This window comes from Aquarana catesbeiana, linkage group LG06 (assembly GCF_042186555.1).
Source record: "Aquarana catesbeiana isolate 2022-GZ linkage group LG06, ASM4218655v1, whole genome shotgun sequence".
In the NCBI taxonomy this organism is placed as follows: domain Eukaryota; kingdom Metazoa; phylum Chordata; class Amphibia; order Anura; family Ranidae; genus Aquarana; species Aquarana catesbeiana.
In genome coordinates this window covers 321,692,741-321,717,567 of record NC_133329.1, presented here as the reverse complement: position 1 = coordinate 321,717,567, position 24,827 = coordinate 321,692,741, and the positions used below count along the sequence as shown (strand labels likewise).

General features: G+C 41.3%; 1 protein-coding gene across 1 annotated transcript in view; it reads left to right on the top strand.

Moving 5' to 3' along the window:
• ITGA4 (integrin subunit alpha 4) overlaps window positions 1-24,827 on the top strand; it is a 247,713-nt gene that overhangs the window by 207,244 nt on the left and 15,642 nt on the right. The window contains exons 18-26 of the mRNA XM_073633746.1: window positions 4,646-4,793; window positions 5,495-5,593; window positions 10,232-10,311; window positions 13,261-13,350; window positions 13,960-14,047; window positions 14,946-15,053; window positions 18,187-18,306; window positions 18,715-18,834; window positions 20,784-20,879. Of these exons, the coding sequence (XP_073489847.1) occupies window positions 4,646-4,793; window positions 5,495-5,593; window positions 10,232-10,311; window positions 13,261-13,350; window positions 13,960-14,047; window positions 14,946-15,053; window positions 18,187-18,306; window positions 18,715-18,834; window positions 20,784-20,879 (949 nt within the window). The remainder of the gene's footprint in view (window positions 1-4,645; window positions 4,794-5,494; window positions 5,594-10,231; window positions 10,312-13,260; window positions 13,351-13,959; window positions 14,048-14,945; window positions 15,054-18,186; window positions 18,307-18,714; window positions 18,835-20,783; window positions 20,880-24,827) is intronic.

The following is a 24,827-nucleotide window of genomic DNA, read 5'->3' as shown; positions in this document are numbered from 1 at the left end:
GCTTTAACCCTAAATATTTTTGGTTACAAGAAAAAGATGTCATAGCTCAGCTATTCTTCCTGTAAAGAACCTCTTCCTAAACTGATGGAAAAATCTTTCTTCCATGTGTAACTGAATGATCTTTGTACAGTCCTACAAAATCTTAATTTCTCCATATTCCCTATAGGTTTAATTTATTATTGCTTCACGACTATGTAATTATCAATACAAATATTCACAATTATTTCCCTCTCCACCCCTCAAGCCAGGGGTGCTCAACCTTTTGAAGACCAAGGGCCACTGGAGTGACTTGGTAACTGGTCATAGGCCACAATGAAATTAAATGGTTCAGAATTTCGAATCTTAAATTTTGAATATCGTAATGAAGATTTTAAACAACAATAAGGATCATAATTTTCCATGGGAGCAATCACTGTTAGATGTTTACCCACTATTACATCTTGCGGGTGTGTTGCACTTTCTGAAAGCGCACCAAAACTCTTGCATTCAGGAGTTTTGGTGTGCTTTCAGAGAGTGTACCAAACCCGCAGAATATTTCAGAAGTCTATGGACAGGAGCCGGCGATACAGAGGAATCGTTGGCCTATGCGACTTCTGCTCCCTCCACAGCCGATCACTTGCTCCAGCACCTGCTCCATCCATTCAGATGCTCTGGGATGGCGGGTTGGCAACCTGTGGTCTGGGCTTGCCAACCGGCCACCCCAGAGCATAAGTTTGTGGGCCACATCAGAGGGTTTTGCGGGTCACCGGTTGAGCACCCCTGCTTTAGGCAGCCTTTTTTTTACTGCACACGCAAGGGTGATGTCTGTATGCACATTGGCCTCAGTGTATCGCATCTGTGAAGGAACAGTTTTGTCATTTTAGGACAGGAAGTGTGTTAGGATTACTGAACAACCCCCTATCACTAATCTCTGTAATATTTAATCTCTGTAATATCGGGCATTCTGTAGTTCATAGAGGTAAACTGGGGAGAGTTTCTGCGATAATTCTGCTTGAAATTACACTGCAGAGCGGAGAGGAACTTGTCAGAAGGGATGAGCTCAGACGTATTCAGACAGTCTGAACCCACCTGAGCTATCCTACCAGGAAGCTGTCAAAACAGACAGCCAGTCATAGGCAGTGGTGGAATTGCCTGTCCCTCAGCCGTGTGTATACATAACCCTTGTGTATGTGAGGCTTCGGGCAGGAGCATGCCTCTGCCATCTATGATTGGCTGTCTGCTTTGACAGCTTCCTGGTGGGATAGCTCAGATGGGTTTGGACTAGTGTCCAAACATGCCTCATCTCATCCCTGCTTGTGAGCTCACTGGATTTCTGGCAGGATCAAAAGGTATTTTTTGCACATATTGAACAGATATAACAAAACATTCTCAAAGCTAAATTTAACATACACCAAAGGGCAAAAACAGAAGGTTGCTGTTGAGGTTTACATACATTTAAATCTCTAAAGTCAGTGTAGTGCTAGCCTTGTATTATACGTATTTGTGCACTGTGACCAAGTTGTTATTCTGGAGATAACGGTACATGTATAGGAATGGCAAAATAGGATTGAAATGTGTGCATTGTGCGATCATTTAGAGTCTCACTTTAAATAAAGATCTAAATAAACTTTTTTTCCCCCAAATCTTAGCTGAAGAGTGGAAAAAAATGAAAATGAAAAAATGTGAAATGTAATTGCTACACCGTTAGCAATATGTTTCTCTCTAATTTGCTGTTGTCTTGGAACCTAGCTGTTTATGCAGTACTTTCACCTTCTGCTGCTTGTGTCTGTGCCAGCTTCTCTCCCCAAGGTGTACAATGAGTAATGCTTTGGTCTCCTGCCAGATCATTCTATAAATGTCACTTTATTTGCATCTTTTCAATAATTCTTACAGTATTTAAATGAAATAAGCACATCTGCATTTCCCCCTCATATTTTCTCAATTTTTTTGTTTTATAAAATAAAATATCTTAATGCATTTTATTTTAATTTGCATCAACATATAAATTGCATACAGTGCTCTTTGACATGAAAATAAATTAAAACAAGCACATTTGAGGTGAAAACTTTTATTGAGGCTTATTTTAGGGGAGGGGGGGGGGTAGACGTAGGCAAGCATCAAGCATCCATGTTTTTTTAGGCTTCACCTAGCTTGTGCTGATCTCACTCTCCTGGCAGAGGGCTGGGAAATCTTGGTGGGAGTTTTTGGGCTACATTAATCCATTCACTACAAAGTGCCACAGTAAACATCCTTGTGATTTTAGCCACAGAGAATGACTTGTTATGCGTATCCCATCAAATCATTAAAGCTGAAGTTTATTTTCATGTTTTACCTTTCCTTGCATTTATTTTCCCCATCAACATGCTAATCCAATATCTTAATTGCACAGTACAGGACACAGGCTGGATATTCAGAGATCCTGGGTTATAGGCTGTTGTAATGATATCACGTCCTGGACACACGAAAAGCTGTAGCTAGTGGCCATGTTGTTGGAAACCTTACGGCAGCCACGACAGTCTTGGCTAACAGTTACACATTGCAGTAGAAATCCGAACCCCCTCCCTCCGCCCTTATTTCCAGGAATTCATAGGCTTAACTCAGAACCCTTCAAAAGAGCTGTTATCTCAATATAGAGAAAACAGAACCAGCTAAGGCCTGTGCAAACAGCTAATGTCCGCCTGGTAGGATGTCCAGGCCTATCGTAAAACTGTCACCCTCTCAATTCAGAGAACCAACAGATACCTGTCGTAAATACCTCAATCCACATAAAGCTCAAACAGTTTAGTATAGTTCTGAAATTTCAGCATGTTTCATAACTTCCAAATTAATAATATCACCAACATAATATGGACATATTTAGTTTCCTCAGATAATTTGTAATGTTTCAAGTCCAGACACCCCTATGTCAGATCATATGGGAAACCACTGGTACCCCTTATTCCTCCTAGGTAAACAAGACATTGGAAACCTTCCATGTTTATATTTGTTTTGAAGCAAATGTCACGCTGAACAATAATCTGGATATTAGCAGTCTGTAAACAGTAGAGATGCAGAGATATGAATATGTATCACAAAGTGTACCTGGGACATGGCTATGAATGTAGAGACCTCCCAGCAACCACTCCCTTAACAAGATGACCAGATGATTGGTCACTGGTAGCTGTCAACATCCCTTTGATCTGACAGAAAAGAGGAGATGCCAAGACAATGGTCAGTTCTCCTTTTAACATCAAAACAGGAACATCTGCCAAGTTTGAGAACCGATTTCCCGGCTCATCGATCGAACTCTGACCTTTATCTCTTTGTAACATCTTTTCTGTAAATATTTTCTTTGCACCAATTTTGAGCTTTTCATTATTAAACCCTTATGTTGAAAAGTGTTAACCTTGTCTCTAAAGCTCTTAATGCAAGCTATAAATAAACCTAGAGAGAGCTACTGTTTTAGAGTAAGGCCTCTGAGCAGACCTGTCTGTGGTGGCAGTGTGTGTCACAGACGCTTATTCTAAAATTCTAATTGGTATTGCTAAAATTACGAGTCTCCCCCTGCTCGGTCTTTTAAGAGAGGGTGGTGGCAGTTAAAGGGTAAATTTGCGTAATTAGCCCAGTGACAATTGCTCTCAGGCTGCTAGCACCTAGATTGTGGTCCCACAAGCTGGAAAATCTTTGTGCTGGGCGCAGCTGAGAGTGGCATTGTTACGTAAGTGACAGCGTGATGTGAGGTTGGCCGGTTCCTCGTCACCCGTTAGAGAGGAGGGCAGGGATCTGACACCCACATTTGTCACAGCTGCTACCCTCAGTCATGTTGCACTGGCAAACATTTGGACTTGCCCTCCTTGGGCATACCCCTATAGCCCTACCACTCTGTGAGTCTTTAGATTTGAAGTGTCCTGTAGGTTATGGACCTCTTCTCCCCTAGTTATAGACCCAGTGATGTAATCACTGGGCCTATTCTTCTGAATTCAATGCAGGAAGAACTTGGCCGGTGGGAAGTGCCTGTAAGGTGCTGTACATCTGCTGATTCTTGCTGGCGGCACCTCCCCTGGCCATTGCTATTCAGCCATCAGAATGTACCCTGAACTTGGAAGCAAGGCTTTAAGGAAACCTATACTGTGAGAAATATGGGGACTACCATAACCAAATATATCCAAAGGTTGCTCTGTTGATAAAAATTAGGACAGTTGTTTCCACTAGGGCACAGTTAATATACTACTACAAAGCCTTATTTAAAGGAACACAACTAATATTTTTGTCTGGTTTAACTCCAAGAGAATGAACAGTGAAATTTAGTTGGTATAGGTTACTTTACTCTGCATATTACTATTAACTCTGTAATAAAGATAACCTGTCATCTAAGAAGCATGGGCTGCCTAGCTTTCCCTGCCCTGGTGCTTCCTGAGTCACCAACTTGAGACAAGTGAGCAACATGTAAAGCCAAAGAGAACAACTCATTCAGATCAGTGACTCAAAGTATTGAATCCACTGGATCAAAATGGAGGCCAGGCAGCTAACCTGTTCAGGAGCTGCTTTTGTATTTCACATGTTTTCTTTTAACTTCTATTTCAGATATAAGTGGACACCTTCCTCACGATTCATATACAAGCCACTTTGTCATTTGCATCTTTTAGAAAGCCACTCTATCTTATGTAAATATGTGCTCTGTTTGCAGATTTGAAAACAAAACATATGTTGCGGTTGGAGGCATGAAGACCATCATGGTTAACATCTCATTGTTCAACGCTGGTGACGATGCATATCAATCCAATCTACAAATGAGACTACCCCGAGGACTTTTCTTCACCAAAGTATTGGACCTGGTAATATACTATTTTTGTAGTCTTTAGAATAAATATATAGTTCGGGTGTATCATCAGTCTTTATTTTGGAATGTGATATATGAATAGTAGTGACTAGTGGATCCAGCAGTAGACAACATGGCTTCATACGCTTAATCCTTCTTGATCCTCCAGTATGTATTGGGTGCCTGCCCAAGAGCGTGCCCTCCCTTCGGCAACCATGTGTCAAAGAGGAATGAACAGACCACACATTAAGGATGTCACTGTTTAAAAACAATTTATTTCAGTAACACAAATCCACTACATGTCATCTTGCCTGTCATCTACGTGCTTCACTGTGGTTTGTATAAAAAAGCTGTATCATTGATAAAGCCTTTTTCCTGCGAAACGTGTCATAATAGTGACAACAGTGGAACAAGTCTGTGGAATGTGCACTGACAGGACTACTTGCAATCTCCACTGGGGGAACATGTGACAGGGTGACAACACAGCATGATAGGGACAGAATGTTGTCACTCTATAATAGGATTTGAACAAGGAACCTTGTTAGGTTTATATATGATTTTGATGCTCCTTTGGAGGCAGAACCAGCTTAAACCCCATGGAAACTTAGAGTGTTTTAATATTTACTTGTCACTATGAACTTTGCAGAAAATAACATACACTTCCACTCCTGTACTGTAACTTCCTTAAAAACATGTTTGTATCTTTGTTAATGCCAGCTGGAGAAACAGATAAACTGTGCCATCTACGAGGAGGAAAATCAGCTTACGAGACTGGACTGTACCATTGGCCATCTGTATGTTGACTCGCTGTCAAAGGTATGTGAAGAATTGTGGGTGGAAGATAAGCTTTATTACCAGGAGACAAAAGTGTTGGCATATGTGCCATCATTTGTATGATCATAAAGTCCTCCCACCACTTAACAGAAAATTTGCAAGGTAGGGACCCACCCTAAATGTAATCTTTATATGGGGGGGTAGATGGAAATGCATACAACCGGGATGACAAACCTGAAGTTTGTCCAGAACAAAGAACCAGAACAAACCTGAAGTTGTTTGTCTAGGAAAACCAGTCAAGTAGTATATCTCAGATATTTTGTTGGCCTTGGGTGCCAGCTCCATATTTAAAGGGTAACTCCACTTTCATGGGAAAAAAAAGCAAATAAAAAAAAAATATATAGCATATATAATTGCACCACAAGTCATATTGTAATTGAATATTATAAAAAAATGACCTTTCCTTTTCAATCTGCAGTAATTTTCTGTAAAATACAAGCAATATGGCTACCTGGAGGTGTTCTGTACACACAATGTGTACAGAATCCCCCCCAGAAACATAATTTCCTGCTTGTGCGATTGGCTCTTTGATTTTCCCAGAAATCTTCACTAAGATACAAGTCAGATTTTTGGCATCCCCTGCAGCAAAAAAAAATATTTGGGGGAGATACTCCCAATAGGAAATAACATCTAAAGCAGTGGTTCTCAACTCCAGTCCTCAGGGCCCCCCAACAGGCCAGGTTTGCAAGATAGCTGAAATACATCACAGGTGATATCACTTGCTGCTCAGTGATTGCAGTATTCTAGTCTGCAACTCCCCAAGGTAATACTTAAAATCTGGCCTGTTGGTGGGTCCCGAGGACTGGAGTTGAGAACCACTGATCTAAAGGGATGCAGACCCTGTCGTTTTCCTCATTAGAGCCCTGAGTCTGCAGCAGCTGGTTTATAATAATGAAACCACTTCCATTAGACTCACTCAGACAAGGGACACACAGGAACAAATACTGTAGAGATTTCTTCAGAATAACAAAAGGTAGGAATCTGAAACAAAGTTTGTTAAAATCCTTGCAATGCACATTGATCACCCAGAGGGAAATGTTTTTTTCTCAACAAAAGTGGAGTTACTCATTAATACTACTCACCAGTGTTTAGAGTATAATGTCTTTTGCCTTTCTCTAAATCAGCTGTGGGTTTAAGATTCTGTATATGGAGGTTTTCTATTTATTTATTATGTTTATTAATTTATTTTCTATTGGTTGAACCAGATGGACTTTTTTCAACCTATGTATGTAACTAAAGTATGCAAGCATCAATAAAAGCTTAGATTGGTATGGCAGGGTAGGAGAAGTTGTATCCAGACTTCTGTCTTAGGAAGTATGTAAGCATGGTACACTTCTTGGTTGAGAAGGAAGTTTATGTACAGTCTAAGCCTGCAGATCAAATATTTGAACTTGAGCAAATAATCTGATTTGTAAGAGATAACATGACTCCTTCATTCAAATGACTATATTATATGATCCTGATTTGTTGAGTGCAAGATGCACAAAAACTTTAAACACTGCACATTTTTACTTTGTTATTGGATATCTATGATACTGTTAAAGACGTATTATTAGTATCATAATTATGGCAGTGTAAAACATAGTTCTGGTTTCACAATTTGCTCTGATCAGCATTTTTTTAGAATCAAAGGTGGCAAATTGCTTTAAAATGACATTAAGAGTAGCACAAGAATGTGTGAGCAATTTGCACTTAGGAATGTCACACCCAAGAGTGTCAAAGGATGAGTGTCATATAGAGTGATGCACAAGGGAGACAGGAGCATGAACTGTGATCTCACATCTTTTGGCTTACTCACCCGCTGTGCACTTCTGATTGCTATAGATCTAAGAAAGCAACCTGTAGATGTCTGTTTCCATGCTGGGACCTGTAGTTCCATAGAAGCCAGCTGTTTGATTGGGGGTAGGACATTTTTTACCTTAATGCAGATAATGCATTAAAGTGGTTGTAAACCCACGAAAAACAAAAAAAAAACCTGCAAGACAAAAGCATAATGAGCTAGTATGCATAGCATACTAGCTCATTATGAAATACTTACCTTAGATCGAAGCCCCCGCAGCAGTCCCAGCACACCATAGTGGCCGGCGACATGTCTCCCAGAGTTAATTCCAGGTATCGTGGGCTCCGCTGTGTTATTGGCTCAAGCCGCGATGATGTCACTCCCGCGCATGTGCATGGGAGCCACCGGTAATAGCACAGCAGTTGAAGAAACGGCACGAGCGAGCTGTTTCTTCAGTGTGCATGTGCTGATGATGTCTGCACATGCTAATATAGGGGATATCTCCTAAACAGTGCAAGTTTAGGAGATATTCACGGTACCTACAGGTAAGCCTTTTTAAAGGCTTACCTGTAGGTAAAAGTGGTGTGTAAGGGTTTACAACCACTTTAAGGGAAAAAATTATTTCTCTATAATGTCTTTAAAGTTATTGAAAAGTCTTGCTTTTTTTTGTTAAAATAACAAATATGTTATACTTACCTGCTCTGTGCAGTGGTTTTACACAAAGCAGCCCCGATCCTTCTCTTCTAGAGGTCCCTGCTAGTGCTTCTGACCCCCCCCCCCCCCCCCCGCTGAGTGTCCACCTTAGCAAGCCGCTTGTTATGGGGGCACTCTTGCGTGCTCGCTTCCAAGCCCCACTCTGTATATTATGACACACAGAGCGGGGTTTGGCCCCACCCCCTGTTACTGGCTCTGATTGACAACAGCAGGAGCCAATGGCTCCCACTGCTATATCTGAGCCCATGAGGAGGGAGAGAGCCTCTGCTCTTGTGCACATCGCTGGATTTAGATCGGGTTCAGGTATCTATTTAGAGGGGGGCTGCATTCAGAAGGTTTTTTTATTTTACTGCATAGAGTGCAGTAAGGTAAAAAAAAAAAAAAAAAACCTTCTGCCTTTGTAACCACTTTAAATCGTACCCAAAAATTAATCAATATTCTTAAAACAAGAATATTTAAACTAATGTGTACTTGTATAGGGCTAGCTCTTTCTTGTGTTTTAAAAGCAGCTTGTGTAAGTACCTGATTTTGGTTATTAGCCTAAGGCCCGTTTCACAGCTGGCCGTTCTGTTACGGTGCACACCACATACAATAACATGCATTGTCCTTGCCTGTTCAAAAGAAAGGGCTGCTGATGTTTGGCAGTGGAATAAAAACCATAGCACACCTCAACACACATTTATGGTAACCTGCAGTCCAGGTTTCTCTGATGGACCCGGTACCACTGGTACCTACTGTATTTGTGCAGTTGGGGTGCCATGGATCATCCTGTGAAGTTAGGCTTGATTTTCTATGATTTTTAAAAAATTTTCTATTGATTTTTTTAAGGTTATTTTTTTAATAAACACACATCAGCATGAGTTGGTATAATTTTATCTGCCTGGAATTCAGCTTTAGGCCCCTTTCACACTGGGGCCGTGGGGGCGTCGGCGGTACAACAGCGCTATTTTTAGCGCTGCTGTACAGTCGTTCTTGTAGCGGTATTCGGCCACTAGCGGTTCAGTTTTAACGGGTTAAATCCGCTCGAACAGCGCGGCTATAGCCGCGGTATTACCGCGGTATAGCCGCGCTGTCCCATTGATTTCAATGGGCAGGAGCGGTTTATGAGCGGTGAATACACCGCTCCTTCCCCGCTCCAAAGAGCGCACCGCTTCAGTGTGAAAGCCCTCGGGCTTTCACACTGAACAAACAGCGGAGGCTGTTTAGGGGCGGTTTTCAGGCTGTATTTTTAGCGCAATACCGCCTGAAATCCGCTCCAGTGTGAAAGGGGCCTTAGTGAAATTTTCCTATTAAAACTGAAACTCCAGAGTGAAAATTCCCACCTTAATTCTATACATTGCATGGATTTTCGTGACCTTTACTATAGATCTTTACCCATCACTGTTCTGTAGATATTAAGATAGGCCATTCCTATTTACTTGCTGAAAACATAATAAATGAGTGCTAAGCATCAGCAACTAAATCGGGAGAAATAGTCATTCACAAATTTTTCGGTTCTCTTGAATATTTGCATGCATTCATCTGTCTGATCTGCAGACTATCAAACAAATGTGTTTACCGAATGGCCAATTTCTTTGGAGATTAGACAAATCTATATTCAAACAAGTAAAAAAATATCTTATAGGTATGAACAGGACTTAAAAGACTCTTTTCTGCCCCTCTGATTTAGTTTCACTTTATTACATCTGTATGTAGTCATCCTCTGACCACTGCTTTTGTTTCCCCGTAAAGGAGAATAAAGCTGGCCATACACTAGCACATTCGTACAAACATCCATATGAAAATTATCACAGCACATTCGATGGCATGACAAATGTTCGAAAATGGTTAAAATATTTTAAACATTCTATTTTGGAAGTTAGAAATTTGATTGTGAAATATTTTCCATACTGTTCCTTCACATTTTCTCACCGCTGCAGTCAAAACAAACGTCAGTTTGACCACACTTTAGTGATTTAATTAGAAAGTCAAATGAACATGTTTAAAACAAAAATTTTCAAACAGACGTCTACTAGTGTATGGACAGTTTATGGTACAGGAAGATAACACTCTTTATCTGTATATGAGAAGACTTTTTAAATGATGTAGTAGTAATCCTGTCCTGTTCTTATTTCTTATTTTCACAGCAAGAATTTTCTTTCCTTTTGGATGCTAGCTCACTAAGCAAAGCTGAGGAAGATCTTCTAATCAATGTAACTGTGAACTGGTAAGATTCAGAAGCGTAACATAAAACATGCCTAGATATACCGTGTGTGTGTGTAGATAAACCTAATGTCTTTATATCTAATGTCTTTAGGCCACTATATGTTTCATTTGACATTATAAGAAAAATATACATATAAAAGGAAAATGCACAATATTTAAAGGATAAATGAAACAGAGCGTTGCCCATAACAGTTTGATAACAATTAAAGTTATTTAACAAACGAACAAACATTCCACATGAATAATTATGCTACAAAAATGAGCGTGTGCTGTAAATTTCCCCCAGCATTGCACCTGTTCCTTTTTGCTGGAGGCTGTTATTTTGTTAAAGCCCAGAGCAGTTTTAAAAAACTCTCCTCCTCTCCTCTGTCTCAAAAACTATATGTCACTTTCTGCAAATAAAACGTGCATTTCCAGCCTTGATTGTACAGTATGTCTTGGCTCAACTAAAGAGGAAGGCTGACAGAAGCTTACAGTGTTCAGTCTCATAGGGCTGCCACAGGGATAAAGGAGAAATCATCAGGGATAAGATAAAACACTTGTAAGATTAATTATTTTATGTCTCCCTGGCAGTAGTTTGTCCTGTCACCTCTTCTGTTTTTCTTTTCTCCCTCCCTAACCTGTGTTCCCTAGGCATAGTTTGTGTAATTCCTGTTGCTTCTTCCCCTCTGATCAGCAGTAAATCTTGAGGCTGTTAGTGGATCAGCCTCTAGTGACTGTATATCAGCACAGTACCAAAAATACAGTACTTCTGAGGCTGTGTGGAGCAGGGTGAGATAGGGCCTTACTGGATTATAACTGCTTCCCCCCTGCCGTATGGTGAAATGATGGACGGGCGAGAGCACACTCTGGCTGTCTGTTTTCAATACTGTGGTCACTGCCCTGGAACAATTAGGCAGCAAGTGAAGTCAGAGTGTAGTCAGAGCTTACATTTTCCTAGTCAGTGACTCACAATATCGAAGATAACAGTCAGCTGGACAGCCGTGGAATCAGCATTTTCAAGCACAACAGTCGGGAATGGTAGCTTACATGCTTCCCTCAGTACAGGCTGCTTTAAATATCTGTGTTCAAGACATCTAGACTGTAAGTACAGTATCTAACAAAAGTGAGTACACCCCTCACATTTTTGATGTGACAACACTGAAGACATTACACTTTGCTACAATGTAAAGTAGTGAGTGTACAGCTTGTATAACAGTGTATATTTGCTGTCCCCTCAAAATAACTCAACACACAGCCACTAACGTCTAAACCACTGGCAACAAAAGTGAATACACCCCTAAGTAAAAATGTCCAAATTGGGCCCAATTAGCCATTTTCCCTCCCCGGTGTCATGTGACTCATTAGTGTTACAAGGTCTCAAGTGTGAACGGGGAGCAGATGTGTTAAATTTGGTGTTATCGCTCGACATGGCACCTAGTTTTGCAATAGCTGGAGGTGTGCTAATTGCATACCCCTGGCCTAGGCTAAAAGAAGATTGCCAAGACCCTGAAACTGAGCTGCAGCATGGTGGCCAAGACCATACAGCGGTTTAACAAGACAGGTTACACTCAGAACAGGCCTCGCCATGGTCGACCAAAGAAGTTGAGTGCACGTGCTCAGCATCATATCCAGAGGTTGTCTTTGTGAAATAGACGTAGGAGCGCTGCCAGCATTGCTGCAGAGGTTGATGCACACTGCATCAAATTGGTCTGCATGGTTGTCGTCCCAGAAGGAAGCCTCTTCTAAAGATGATGCACAAGAAAGCCTGCAAACAGTTAGCTGAAGACAAGCAAACTAAGGACATGGATTACTGGAACCATGTCCTGTGGTCTGATGAGACCAAGATAAACTTATTTGGTTCAGATGGTGTCAAGCATATGTGGCGGCAACCAGGTGAGGAGTACAAAGACAAGTGTGTCTTGCCTACAGTCAAGCATGGTGGTGGGAGTGTCATGGTCTGGGGCTGCATGAGAGCTGCCGGCACTGGGGAGCTACAGTTCATTGAGGGAACCATGAATGCCAACATGTACTGGGACATACTGAAGCAGAGCATGATCCCCTCCCTTCGGAGAATGGGCTGCAGGGCAGTATTCCAACATGATAATGACAAAACACACCTCCAAGACGACCACTGTCTTGCTAAAGAAGCTGAGAGTAAAGGTGATGGACCGGCAAGCATGTCTCCAGACCTAAACCCTATTGAGCATCTGTGGGGCATCCTAAAAGAGAAGGTGGAGGAGCGCAAGGTCTCTATTATCCACCAGCTCTGTGATGTCATCATGGAGGAGTGGAAGAGGGCTCCGGTGGCAACCTGTGAAGCTCTGGTTAACTCCATGCCCAAGAGGGTTAAGGCAGTGCTGGAAAATAATGGTGGCCACACAAAATATTGACACTTTGGGCCCAATTTGGACATTTTCACTTAGGGGTGTCCTCACTTTTGTTGCCAGCGGTTTAGACATTAATTGCCGTGTGTTGAGTTATTTTGAGGGGACAGCAAATTTACACTGTTATACAAGCTGTACACTCACTACTTTACATTGTAGCAAAGAGTAATTTCTTCAGTGTTGTCACATGAAAAGACATAGTAAAATATTTACAAAAATGTGAGGGGTGTACTCACTTTTGTGAGATATTATGAATGGTGGTTTACCATGTATCGGTGGGCAGAAAAAATATAAAAGCATATACTTACTGTGAACAGCAAGGAGATTTCAGCACATCACACTGTGTGAATCATCTTTTAAGGACGTTCAAGAACTCAGCAGTGACCTCTCCTGGAACGAATTTCTGGATATCTTGCATCCTGTAGCCCTCCCCCGGCTCCCCAATCATGCAGAGATTGTATTTTTGGTCTTGCTATCGTCATACTCCAAACAAACTTAATCCAAAAATCTGTTTTAGATTGCAGTATTATTTTTATACATGTAATCCATTACATTAATGCTTCTTTCTTTAATTAAATCTGCAGTCAAAATGAGCTAAACGAGGCATCGCTATGGAATAATGAAGCCGTTTTCATCATTCCCACAAGATACGAGGTCAATGTCAATGTACTTGGGTGAGTTAAAGTGTTACTTGTTGCAGCCATGTCATGTTGGTTATATAGAGCACTGGGTTTATTAGCAGATCAGAGATACATTGGTTTTCGTTGACACGTCATAAGTGCACGTCTGACAAGGCCGTAAAACATTTACCCGTACATTTCTAAACATATAAATTGATCCTTTATAAGCCATTGCTATTCATTTGGATGACCAGTAAATGAACCGCTTTCCAGCAAATCGAATGAAAATACAACAGGAACACATTTAACCTGTTTGCTGTATTATGAGACATTATACCATGTGATATCCCAGCCACTAACAGGTTATATTTATATAGATGACTTTGTATCCATATAACCTTTATTTTTTAGATGAAAATGAACAATTAATATATTATATTTAGACGTGAAAGAAAGTGAAATTATTTTATTTAGCAAGCAGCCTCAGCTTGGTGTTTGTATATACTGTACATATATCCTTTATAATTTCTTTATGTAAATACCATGCATTACAATTACTACACAGTATTTATAGGCATGTAACTCTCCCAACAGTTTTACTAATTAGGAATGCTGTCAACTACTTCATAAATTCAGACCAACCCATTTTCTTTGTTACTTTAGCTCGGCATCTCCAGTATCATTTGTCTTCGGCCCACCTGATGATGAGAAGATCTTATGCATCAAGGAAAAAATAGACTATATCTTCAAAGTATGTACCATATGGATTTGATTTAAATATGATTTAAATATACAACATATACCATAGAACCTCTATAAGTGGAAATGTTCACTTAATTTAAAAAAAAAAAAAAAGATCTAGCTAGTTTTAAATATTCTAGTATTTCAGCACCATTATCTGTAAGCAAATTGCACACTCAATACAGTCCCATAATTGGGTGAAGGGATTTTTCCCTCCCATGCAAACATTTTCTTTGTAGGTAATGGTCTGTTGAGTCAGAATTAGTCCATAGATGCTGAGATTATGGATAAATCAGATCGTAAACAACCTTTGCTGGTAATCAGTATGTGTTGCTTATATCTGTCCTCAAAAGGATTTTAAATCTTCCTGGAGAAGTAAGAAATACCTAAAAGCTAATTGTTGCTGCCTTGATGCCTTGGCATTCAATCAGAAATGTCTTTGTCTTCAAAGGTCTTTACATATCAGCCCCATTGTATTTTTCTAACCTTGCTCACAAACTGAAATTTCTACTTCTCTGCTGATGTACTTATGCCTTCTCCACTCCCCTACATGGTTACAGGATTTCTCTGAATTAGCCCCATTTTCTGGAATTCTCTTCATTGACTAGCCTCTACCAATTTTTGAACAGTCTATCAAAACCCAGCAGTTCAAAACTGTATACCCGTCTTCCTCCCTACCCCAACATATTGCCATGTACTGACTCTAATTGCCCAAAAACCTTGCCTGCTCCCTTGTGTCTTTTGCTTACTTACCTCTTTGATTGTGGATTTGTTACTTTTTCAACTTTGTGAGTACTTTTTTTTGTCTAGAATAAAGAAAAAAAATAATTGCCCTTGCCAGGATTGTTTTTTTATTTTTGTTTTTCTAGCTAAAGTATTAAAACCATTCTAATATTTTTCTTATTTAGGTGATCAATGTTGGACCAAGTCTCATTCCAAATGCTGTATTTGAGATTAGGTTACCCAACACGTTTGCTCCAAGTGACATCAAGTTATTTCAGATTTTGGATGTTAAAGTAAGTTATATATCAATTTAGAAAACAATGCATTAAAAATGTGCATGTTGTATGCACCAGCCATATAAGAGCCAAGTGTTTAGGCTTGTACTTAATCATCGGGTTTAATGTAATAAAGTAACTCCACTGCATCCTTCTTGGCTTTAGGGCTCCTAGATGATATTATGGGCAAGTATTTATGCTGCAACTCAAAACAGGTCTAATACAGTTCAGAATCTATCAACTGCAGGTCAAATATACCTGTCAGTAGATTTGGAGGGTCTCAAACTGATGACAAAAGCACATTCCCATAAACACTTACCCTAAAGCAAGCTACAAGCGCTACTGTTTTGAATTTACAATAAATTAATTGTTTAAAAGAGAAGTGTGTTTTTTTTTTCCCTATTCATACTTACCTAGGTGGATGCAGCATCAGACCGATGCTGCATCTGTCCCCCGCCGCCTCTTCACTGAGAACCGAGCCACAGAACACCACCGATGGTTCGGTTCTCTCACCTCCCCGAGTGGAGATCTGCTGCCTGTTAATCAGCAGCTCTCCTGCTCTGTTCCTCCATGCTCACTGGAGCGCTGAGCTGTGGAGGGGCGGGGAGCTGAGAGGCTGAGACTGCCATCAGGAGACCTATAGGAGAAGCCTAGCCTAAAAAGCTCAGGCTGTACTTCTCCTTTAAGTAGGCCCTCACACTACAAAGTTGTTGGTAGATGTAAAGGAGATTGCTCAGATGTTAATGTGTGTAGCCAGCTTAAAACCTGGTACACACGGGCCAAATATCGGGAGACATCGGCCGATTCAAATAAAAACTGCCCGACATTCGGCCCGTGTGTATGTCGGTCTGTGCGTCAGAAGCCGGCCGCCAGCGTTCTCAGCCAACGGCGGAGAGAATTGATCAGAGTGTTCTGGCGGGGAGCCATCCTCCTGTTAGAACACAACAGCTCAGCAGGGGAGATTGCTGTACTAACTTTGCATAGTTAGTACAGCGGCTCAGACCAGAGGCGACAGTTTTTTCCTTCAACACACTGAGTTGAGTGAAGAAAAAAAACTCATAGTGTGTGTCAGGCTTAAGGAAATAGGTAAGTCTTGGCTCCAGAATCAATTTTAAACCCAACATCAGCTAAAACTTTTTCCTTGGTTTTGGATAATTTGAGAAATTATAGAACCCCTGTTAGGGTTTTACTGTGGTCAGGGAACCAATTGAAGAGATTTGACCACACTGCCTATCAGGACAGAAAGTGAGGGGAAATCTCTCCAGTGGACATAAACTGAAATAAAGCACTTATTATTAATTAAAAGTGGGCAGTGTTCAAACCTTTCTGCTTACTACTGTCTGTGTCTTCCTGCTATCACAAAAACAGAAAGTGTGCAGAGATTTCCCCAACTGGGTCATGGACCATTATAAATACATGACAGAAATATTTGCCTGTCCTGTGTAAATCCAAAACTTCAAGAAAAGTGCAAGACCTCAGTATGTTCTTAACTAGCAGGAAACCTTGTCATTGCCAGTAGCTGTGCAAGATGAAACTGCTATTGTGCCTGTAGTGATTGTCTGTTTTCACTAAAGCCCAAAATTTGCACAGCAAAAATAAATAAATAAATAAGAACCCGCCTATACCACATTTCATATATTTCTGATTCTTACAAGGAATGTTTCATAATTTAAAGTGTTAAGGTTTGGCTTTTTAAAAAAATTAGCAAACGTGCTGTACTTACCTGCTCCGTGAAATGGTTTTGCACAAAGCAGCCCTGATCCTCTTCCTCTCGGGTCCTCTGCGGGCACCCTTGGCTTCTCCCCCATGACTAGTGCCCCCAATAGCAAGCTGCTTGCTATGGGGGCACTGGTGTATGTTTACTCCTATAGGAAGCAAAGAGCCACGGCTCAGTCTACCCCCTGCTCTCTCCTCATTGGCTCACTGGCTGTGATTGACATCGGTGGGAGCCAATGGCTCCTGCTACTGTCTCAGACAATGAGAAGAGAAAGTCCTGGGACAGCCAAGGCTCCTGTGCACATAGTTGGATGGAGAGGGGGCTCAGGTGAGTATTAGGGAGGGCTGTGGGGAGAGCAGCACACAGAAGGTTTTTACCTTCATGCATAGAAGCCTTTACAACCACTTTAAGTATAGGGGCGTTAACCACCAGGTGGGCCAACTTTGCCACTACATTATTATATAGGCCATCAAGAACTGATTGATGGCTCATTCAGATTGGACTGTGCTTCAGTTGGTACAAATGTTTCATTGAGTAGGATGAACACTTATGCTACCAGTACTTTTGTTACTTCGCATGTATACGCAATATAGTAGTATACAGTATATCCACCATAGACCAAAGCCAATTAATATGCATGGTGGGCACTGAAAGCAGAGGAGGTATAGTGTGTCAAGGGGTTTGCAAAGTGTTGGTGGACATCTGCAATAAGGCAAAGCTTAAGTTGGACAGTTCCACACACAGCACCTGTGAGTGCTATAAGAGGAGAAGCGCTTTCCTGGATTTAGGCAGAGTGGCTGATAAGTGCCCATAAATTGCCTTGTCAATGTAAACAGATTTGTCCAACTGTTGTATATGGTGGTAGCTGGGGGGTAGTCTCATTTATAAGGTTACACAGAAGAAAGACAGTGTTTATTGGATGGGGATAGTTCTTTCCCGTTTCCATGAAACACTGTATGGATTGGTAATATCAGATAAAAAGAAAATGAAGACTGACAATATTGGAAATTACATGTTCCTGGTTGTGGGGCAGCTTCTGACCACCTAGGTGGCAAAGGTATCCTCTGGTTGTAGAATGTGCTCACTATCTAATGTGAAATTGTCCAGCCTTAGTAATTCCTGTGCTGTGGACCAGAGGAAAGGTGTCACTACTGGCCAGTTTTTACACACATCCCACCACTCTAGTAATTCATACAAGCACAAACAGATATCTCTCCAGCCATTGTCCCCAAGGAGGTATCTTGCTGTCTACAGCCACCATAAGATTTCAGCATGAGAAATTGTAGCACTTTTTTTTTATTTCTATGGGGTACAGTGTCTGTTACTTCTGTTTCCAGGGCTAAACATGCTTCCTTAGAAATTGTGTATTCAGTCATAACATTATAAACATTATAACACTATAAAAAGTACACAAGTATTGTTTGTTATTTATAGACTTCTACGGGAAGCTGCTATTATCATACTGATACAAAGGTCTGCGACATACCACCTACCAACAAAACAATATTTAATGATTTCATTGACTTCTTTTCAAGATCTGGGAAAAGGCATTTGGTATGTATTGATTTACCAACTTTTGTATTTTGTGGTTTTTTTTAAACCTATTCATATTTACATGAATGTATACAATGTGACAGATTATTTGCAAGAAGAAAGCCAGGAGTTGTAGGTTTTTTAACTGTATATAAAAAAAAACTACAGAAACATTTAGTAAGGCCTTCATAAGAGCACTTATATACTGTACAAAGTGTAGTAACCCATGATGGTAAACTACATTTTCAATTTCAATCACTTCAGAGAGTAATAATTATTCTACTACTACAGGCTGGTTCTTGTTGTTTGCACTTACAACTAGTTTTTTGGCTTTACTAAAGGACGTTATTAGTATTTTCAATTAGCGTTATATCAATACAATAAGAAAGTGTTGGATCGTGACAATATAAGTGTTTGCTCATTTTCTAGTACTGCTTTAGAGAAGATCCCTCTTGCATACGTATTGCATGCCCATTTGGAGACATGGAAGTTGAACATGAAGTAATTGTGGAAGTAAAGGTGGAAACAAATCATGCTCTTCTAGAAATGGTAGGTAGAAGTGTAAAATGTAATGATTTATTTCAGGGGTATTGAATGAAAATTCACAAAGGTCTAGTCAGTAAAATTTTCTTCCAGCCAGTCCTCACCCCCTTTATAGCACCCCCCTTTACATTCCTGAGCTCACACCCTTACCTTCTTTATAGAAAGCCTCTTCACATTCCTATCCGCACCCATTTTATATCACCCCATCGCATAACTGTACTCACCCACTTTATAACTCCCCCCTTCACATTCCTGTTCTCACCCATTTTATAGCACCCCCCTACACATTGCAGTACCACCCCCCTTCACATTCCTGTCTTCACCCATTTTTTTATCACCCCTTCACATAACTGTCCTCACCCCCTTTATAGCTCCCCCCTTCACATTCCTATATAACAGTTACAGAGCCATCTTCCTTGTCCTACGTTACACAGGGCAAAGGGTAGGAGGCACAGCAGGTGACATCGGAAGCAGCTGACATCAGAAGTGCAGCACAGCAATGGACGGAGGGTGGATACTGGCCCATTAAAGGGGTTGAATACCGCTGGAAGTATTTTTTTCGCCCCTGCAAAGTAAAGTGCATTGCATACTAGCACATTATGTGAAACTTACCTTAAAACAAAGTGCTCCAGCGCCTCGATGTCAGCGCTGCAGGGGCTCCCATCTTCAACCCGCCTTGCTACCGGGTTTGCAGGCTCCTGCTCTGTGACTGTCCGGAGCCGCGATGATGTCACTCCAGCGCATGCATGTGGGAGCTGCTGTTTACGGCACAGGGTTCTGAAGGAACAGCACGGGTGGCTGTTCCTTTCAGAGAGCATGCGCCAGTGATTTCACTGGCTGCATGCAATGTAAATATCTCCTAATCGGTGCTTGTTTAGGAGATATTTACACTACCTATAGGTAAGCCTTATTATAGGCTTACCTATAGGTAAAAGCCAGTAAAGGAAGTTTACTTCCTCTTTAACTGATAGGTTGCTAGAATTCAGGGCTGTGTTGCTCATCCGATGTCAGCTCTGCAAAGACAACACACCTAGCGGCGGCTAAGGGAGAAAAGTAGATCCTAAATAGCACAATCGCAGCAGGTCCAGATGGGACAGTGACTTGGTCCAGACCCAGACCGTTGTCCACCATTTAGTAATGTCTGCTTTATTTTGAGGGGCATTGGGCGGCACAGTGGTGTAGTGGGTAGCACTCTCACCTAGCAGTAAAAAGGGTCGCTCGTTCGAATCCCAACCACGACACTACCTGCATGGAGTTTGCATGTTCTCCTTGTGCCTACGTGGGTTTCCTCCGGGTACTCCGGTTTCCTCCTGCACTCCAAAAGACATGCTGGTAGGTTAATTGGCTTCTGTCCAAAATTGGCCTTAGTATATGAATGGGGACCTTGGATTGAGGGTAGGGACTGATGTGAGTGTGCGATGTACAGGGTTAGGGACAATTGTAGACACGCACCCACGCTCACTCAGGTTGAACTAATTGGACTGGTGTCTTTATTCAACCTTACTAACTATGTAACTATGTAATAGCATCTGACAAAGGTGGTGGGGGTATTACTTACAATATGACTTTTTTTGTACATTCTTTTGTATGTGTTTATTTGAATGAAAATCTGTATGACTTATATTTGTAATATATAGTCTGCTGTAAAAAATAAGGATATTAGATTAGAAGTGACAATATAACTGAAGGAGTAGGCTGAGTACATGGATAAAGGCTACTCTGTTGGAAGGTAGTTGGAGTTTATTAAAGCCGTGAGCAGGATTTACTGTGGCAGTGAGGATGGGTTAATCTGGCAGTGTTAAGACCATGTTCTGAAGTCAGATTGTACTGTTGATACAAATATAATTTAAAGACATCAAATGCATTTCATTAAAAGAAAAGTGTTTTTAATTGAATGTTTACCATAGTTTTTATTTAGAAACAACTTACAATATGTTGATTTTGGCCCATTTTAGGAGGTTTCTTCTTTGCTGCAATTTATGACAACAGCAGCCGTGACATTTGGAGAGAACCGAAGAGTTATCAACCTTCATCAGCAACAATCTGGACATGTGAGAATTTTTTTTTTGTGGACTTTTATAATTCAGGACTATTATGGGCAGGGCATAGAGATTGTATTTTCAGCAAGCCCATTCTATCTTTTGTTTTGAGGCAGTCTGCTCAGCACATGATGTACTTCTGGATGCTCCTGACTTGGTACTGAATAATTTGTAGGGTTCCATTAAATGTTTTTGTTCTGCCCTTTTGATATTTTATAACACTTGGTGTTGAGAGTACCCATTTACTAAATGCAACCACAATGAAAACAATTTAATATGAGTTACCTTTAAACATTTTAATGTAAAGCATTAGCTCCCCTCTCTCCCAGTCCCTCAAATATTGTCCAGAGAGAGGGCTACCATAATGGTGTAATAAGGCTACAAGTTGGCACCAGCAATGCCCAGTATAAAAGGCAGACACACCAAACCGGGTGCCCTCTCTGTGTATCCTATCGCCACAAACCAGTCCCATCATTTGCACAGATCAGATATTGTTAGGCTGTGCTGAACTTTGTTTCACAATGACAAGTAAATTGTTAGCAAAGTACATCTGTAGCTTCTCAGATTTGGGAATTATACAGTTCAGATTAGATTACACACTACCACATGCACCGATGTACCAGTAAGTCGGTCCATGGTTTGCGCAGCCGAGCCGCCTTGCAGCAGTACATATGCAGAAGGCGGTTGGCAAGTGGCTAAACTAATTTGTAGACAACTGGCCAACATGCAGGGAAACAGTGATTTCTCTGATTATTATCCACTTAGCTATTTAAAAGGTGAGATAGAAAATTCACTCACTAGTTGTATCTACTTGTCTATGCAATATGTAATGCGGGGGTGCTCAACCCGTGGCCAACAGAGCCCTCTGATGTGGCCCACGACCTCAACCAATTGGCCATCCCAGAATATCAGTTGACAACCCCCCATCCCAGCAGAGAGAGCAGTTGCCCTGTAAACAAATTTTTTCCTCTGTAGTGCCAGGCAGAGTGATACCAAGTGCACTTTATCTGGGACCTTTCTAGCAACCTGTAGAATGATGGCAGCAGAAGCTAGAAGAGGAAAAAAGTCAGTGTATTAAACAGCGCATACACTGCACTTAGCACTCGGGCATATTAACAATTCTAAAAAAAGGGTTATTAGGCTGCTTCCACACTGATCCGCAGGTGCAGTGCAGTTGCGGCTTTTCTGCAGGTTAGCTGCACTGAGCCAAAGACCTACAGTCAGGTCCATAAATATTGAGACATCAACACAATTCTAATTTTTTTGGCTCTATACACCACCACAAAAGATTTGAAATGAAATGAACAAGATGTGCTTTAATTGCAGACTTTCAGCTTTAATTTGAGGGTATTTACATCCAAATCAGGTGAACGGTGTAGGAATTACAACAGTTTGTATATGTGCCTCCCACTTTTTAAGGGACCAAAAGTAATAGGACAATTGGCTGCTCAGCTGTTCCATGGCCAGGTGTGTGTTATTCCCCCATTATCCCAGCAAAATGCTTCAGAACTCATTGGACGGCGCTTCACAGTGCAGATGTACAAAGACCCAAAGCATACTGCGAAAGCAACCAGAGAGTTTTGTAAGGGAAAGAAGTTGAATGTTATGCAATGGCCAAGTCAATCAACTGACCTGAATCCGATTGTGCATGCATTTCACTTGCTGAAGACAAAACTGAAGGGAAAATGCCCCAAGAACAAGCAGGAACTAAAGACAGTTGCAGTAGAGGCCTGGCAGAGCATCACCAGGGATGAAACCCAGCGTCTGGTGATGTCTATACATTCCAGACTACAGGCTGTAATTGACTGCAAAGGATTTGCAACCAAGTATTAAAAAGTGAAAGTTTGATGGATGATTGTTAATCTGTCCCATTAGTTTTGGTCCCTTAAAAAGTGGGAGGCACATATACAAACTGTTGTAATTCCTACACCGTTCACCTGATTTGGATGTAAATACCCTTAAATTAAAGCTGAAAGTCTGCAGTTAAAGCACATCTTGTTTCATTTCAAATCAATTGTGGTGGTGTATAGAGGAAAAAAGATAAGTGTTGTGTCGATGTCCCAATATTTATGGATCTGACTGTATATTATAACCTGTGGGTTTGGTGCACTTTCTGAAAGCACACCAAAACTCCTGAATGCAGGAGGTTTGGTGTGTTTTCAGAAAGTGCAGCACACCTGCAAGATGTAATAGAAATCTATTGTAAAGCACAGCTAACCCACAGGAACGCCACAGGTGCACTGCACTGCGGATCAGCGTGAAAGCAGTCTTATAGGGGGCTCAGGGCAGTAAGGGCTTGTTTATATTTGCGGTTTGGGGGAGGTAAAACCCCTTCATTCATTGTGTCCTGCAACCAATTACCAAATCACTTAAGTGGCCCTCGCTCTTCAAAAGGTGTAATATTTTGTTTGTCGCCCCCTTAGGCACAACTGCATGCACTAAACATCTATAAGACTTGGTTCACACCTATGCGAATTGGATGTGGATTTTTACTGCATCCGATTCGCATAGCAGGAGATTGTGACCGGCTCTCTATGGAGCTGGTTCACACATCTCTGCAACGGCTCCAGTGGGAATTGCACAGGGGTCCTGTGCGTCTTTTGGTCCATTTCAAATTTTCCCATAATTCGGACTTAAATGAACTGAAACGATGAATGGAGACGCACCGGACTCCTGCTGTGAGCCGCATGGGGCTTAGATGTGAACCCAGCCTAAAACTTTTATTGTATACATATTTTGCTAAGTACCTCCTGCTAACAATTGTAAATTGGGTTAGGTGGCCTGATCTCAGTATATATGGCTACTTTTAAACACATTTAGACTGTGAATGGGTGCAGCACTATGCAAACAGATTAAAACACTTTCTACATCCTCCACTGAGGGACAAAAGTGCTAGTATACATAACATACTAGCGCATTATGACAGATTTACGTTTCAAACGGGGCCTTCACTGCCCCCGGCGCTTCCATCTTCAACCAGTATTCCTTCTGGGTTTAAGCTCTCCAGCTATTTGACTGGCTGGGCTGCAATGACATCACGTGGCACTGCAGATTGCAGTGGGTCTGTCAAAACCGGGAGTACCCTCAATTGTTTAGTTGTGTAGAGTCCTTCTCATCATTCTGATTTTGATGTTCTTGTACACCAGTCTGGGTCTAGGTATACCCTGCTCGCAGCCTATCCTTTGTGCGGGTGTCACTCGCACACCCTAACCTCTCCTGTAGGTGAACCAGTCTTGGGGTTCATTTCCTCTATCCATCAGGGTTATTATGCCGTGAGGGCTTTTGCACACAATTGTATCTCCTTGCAGGATTGGTTGTCTGTTAGGCAACCTCTTCCTTATCAGAGATCCTACTTTTCATGAATTTCAAGGTTAGGAATGCTAGGCTTGTGCCTTTTGATGTTTACTGGCTGATTTTCTTTTTTGAACTTGTTTTATTTGTCCAAATGTCTCATTTGGGACCTGTTTTCTGGAGATTGGCCCAGTGCATTTACTTTCCTGTTGACCACACCTCGTTGTTTGGTCCAGTTTCTTCCCATTCAGGTAGTGTTTTTTGGTGGATTTTTGGTTGGTCCTCCAGTTATACTGGTTTTTCCTTCAAGTAACAGTTTACCCTTGGAAGTGATTCTCTGTCCTGCTCTGGAGCACCAGGATGATCCACGGTGCTCCTCTCTTGGTTGTAACAGTACCCTTGTCTTGCGAGGGGCATTCAATATTGATTTGGGTGTTGGACCTTGAGACACATTTAATGCAGATGGTTCCCAAATCCATTTGAGCCTGTCATTGGTTGCTGCCCAATCCGAAGATGGACTGCTTTTGGACATTCCAAATGTATCTCAATTCCCGTGTCCCTTGAAGGACGATGGAGAAAATAGGATTTTTGTACTTACCGTAAAATCATCTTCTTCAAGTCCATTAAGGGACACAGGTGCAGTCCCTTAGCATTTTATTTTCTGGCCAT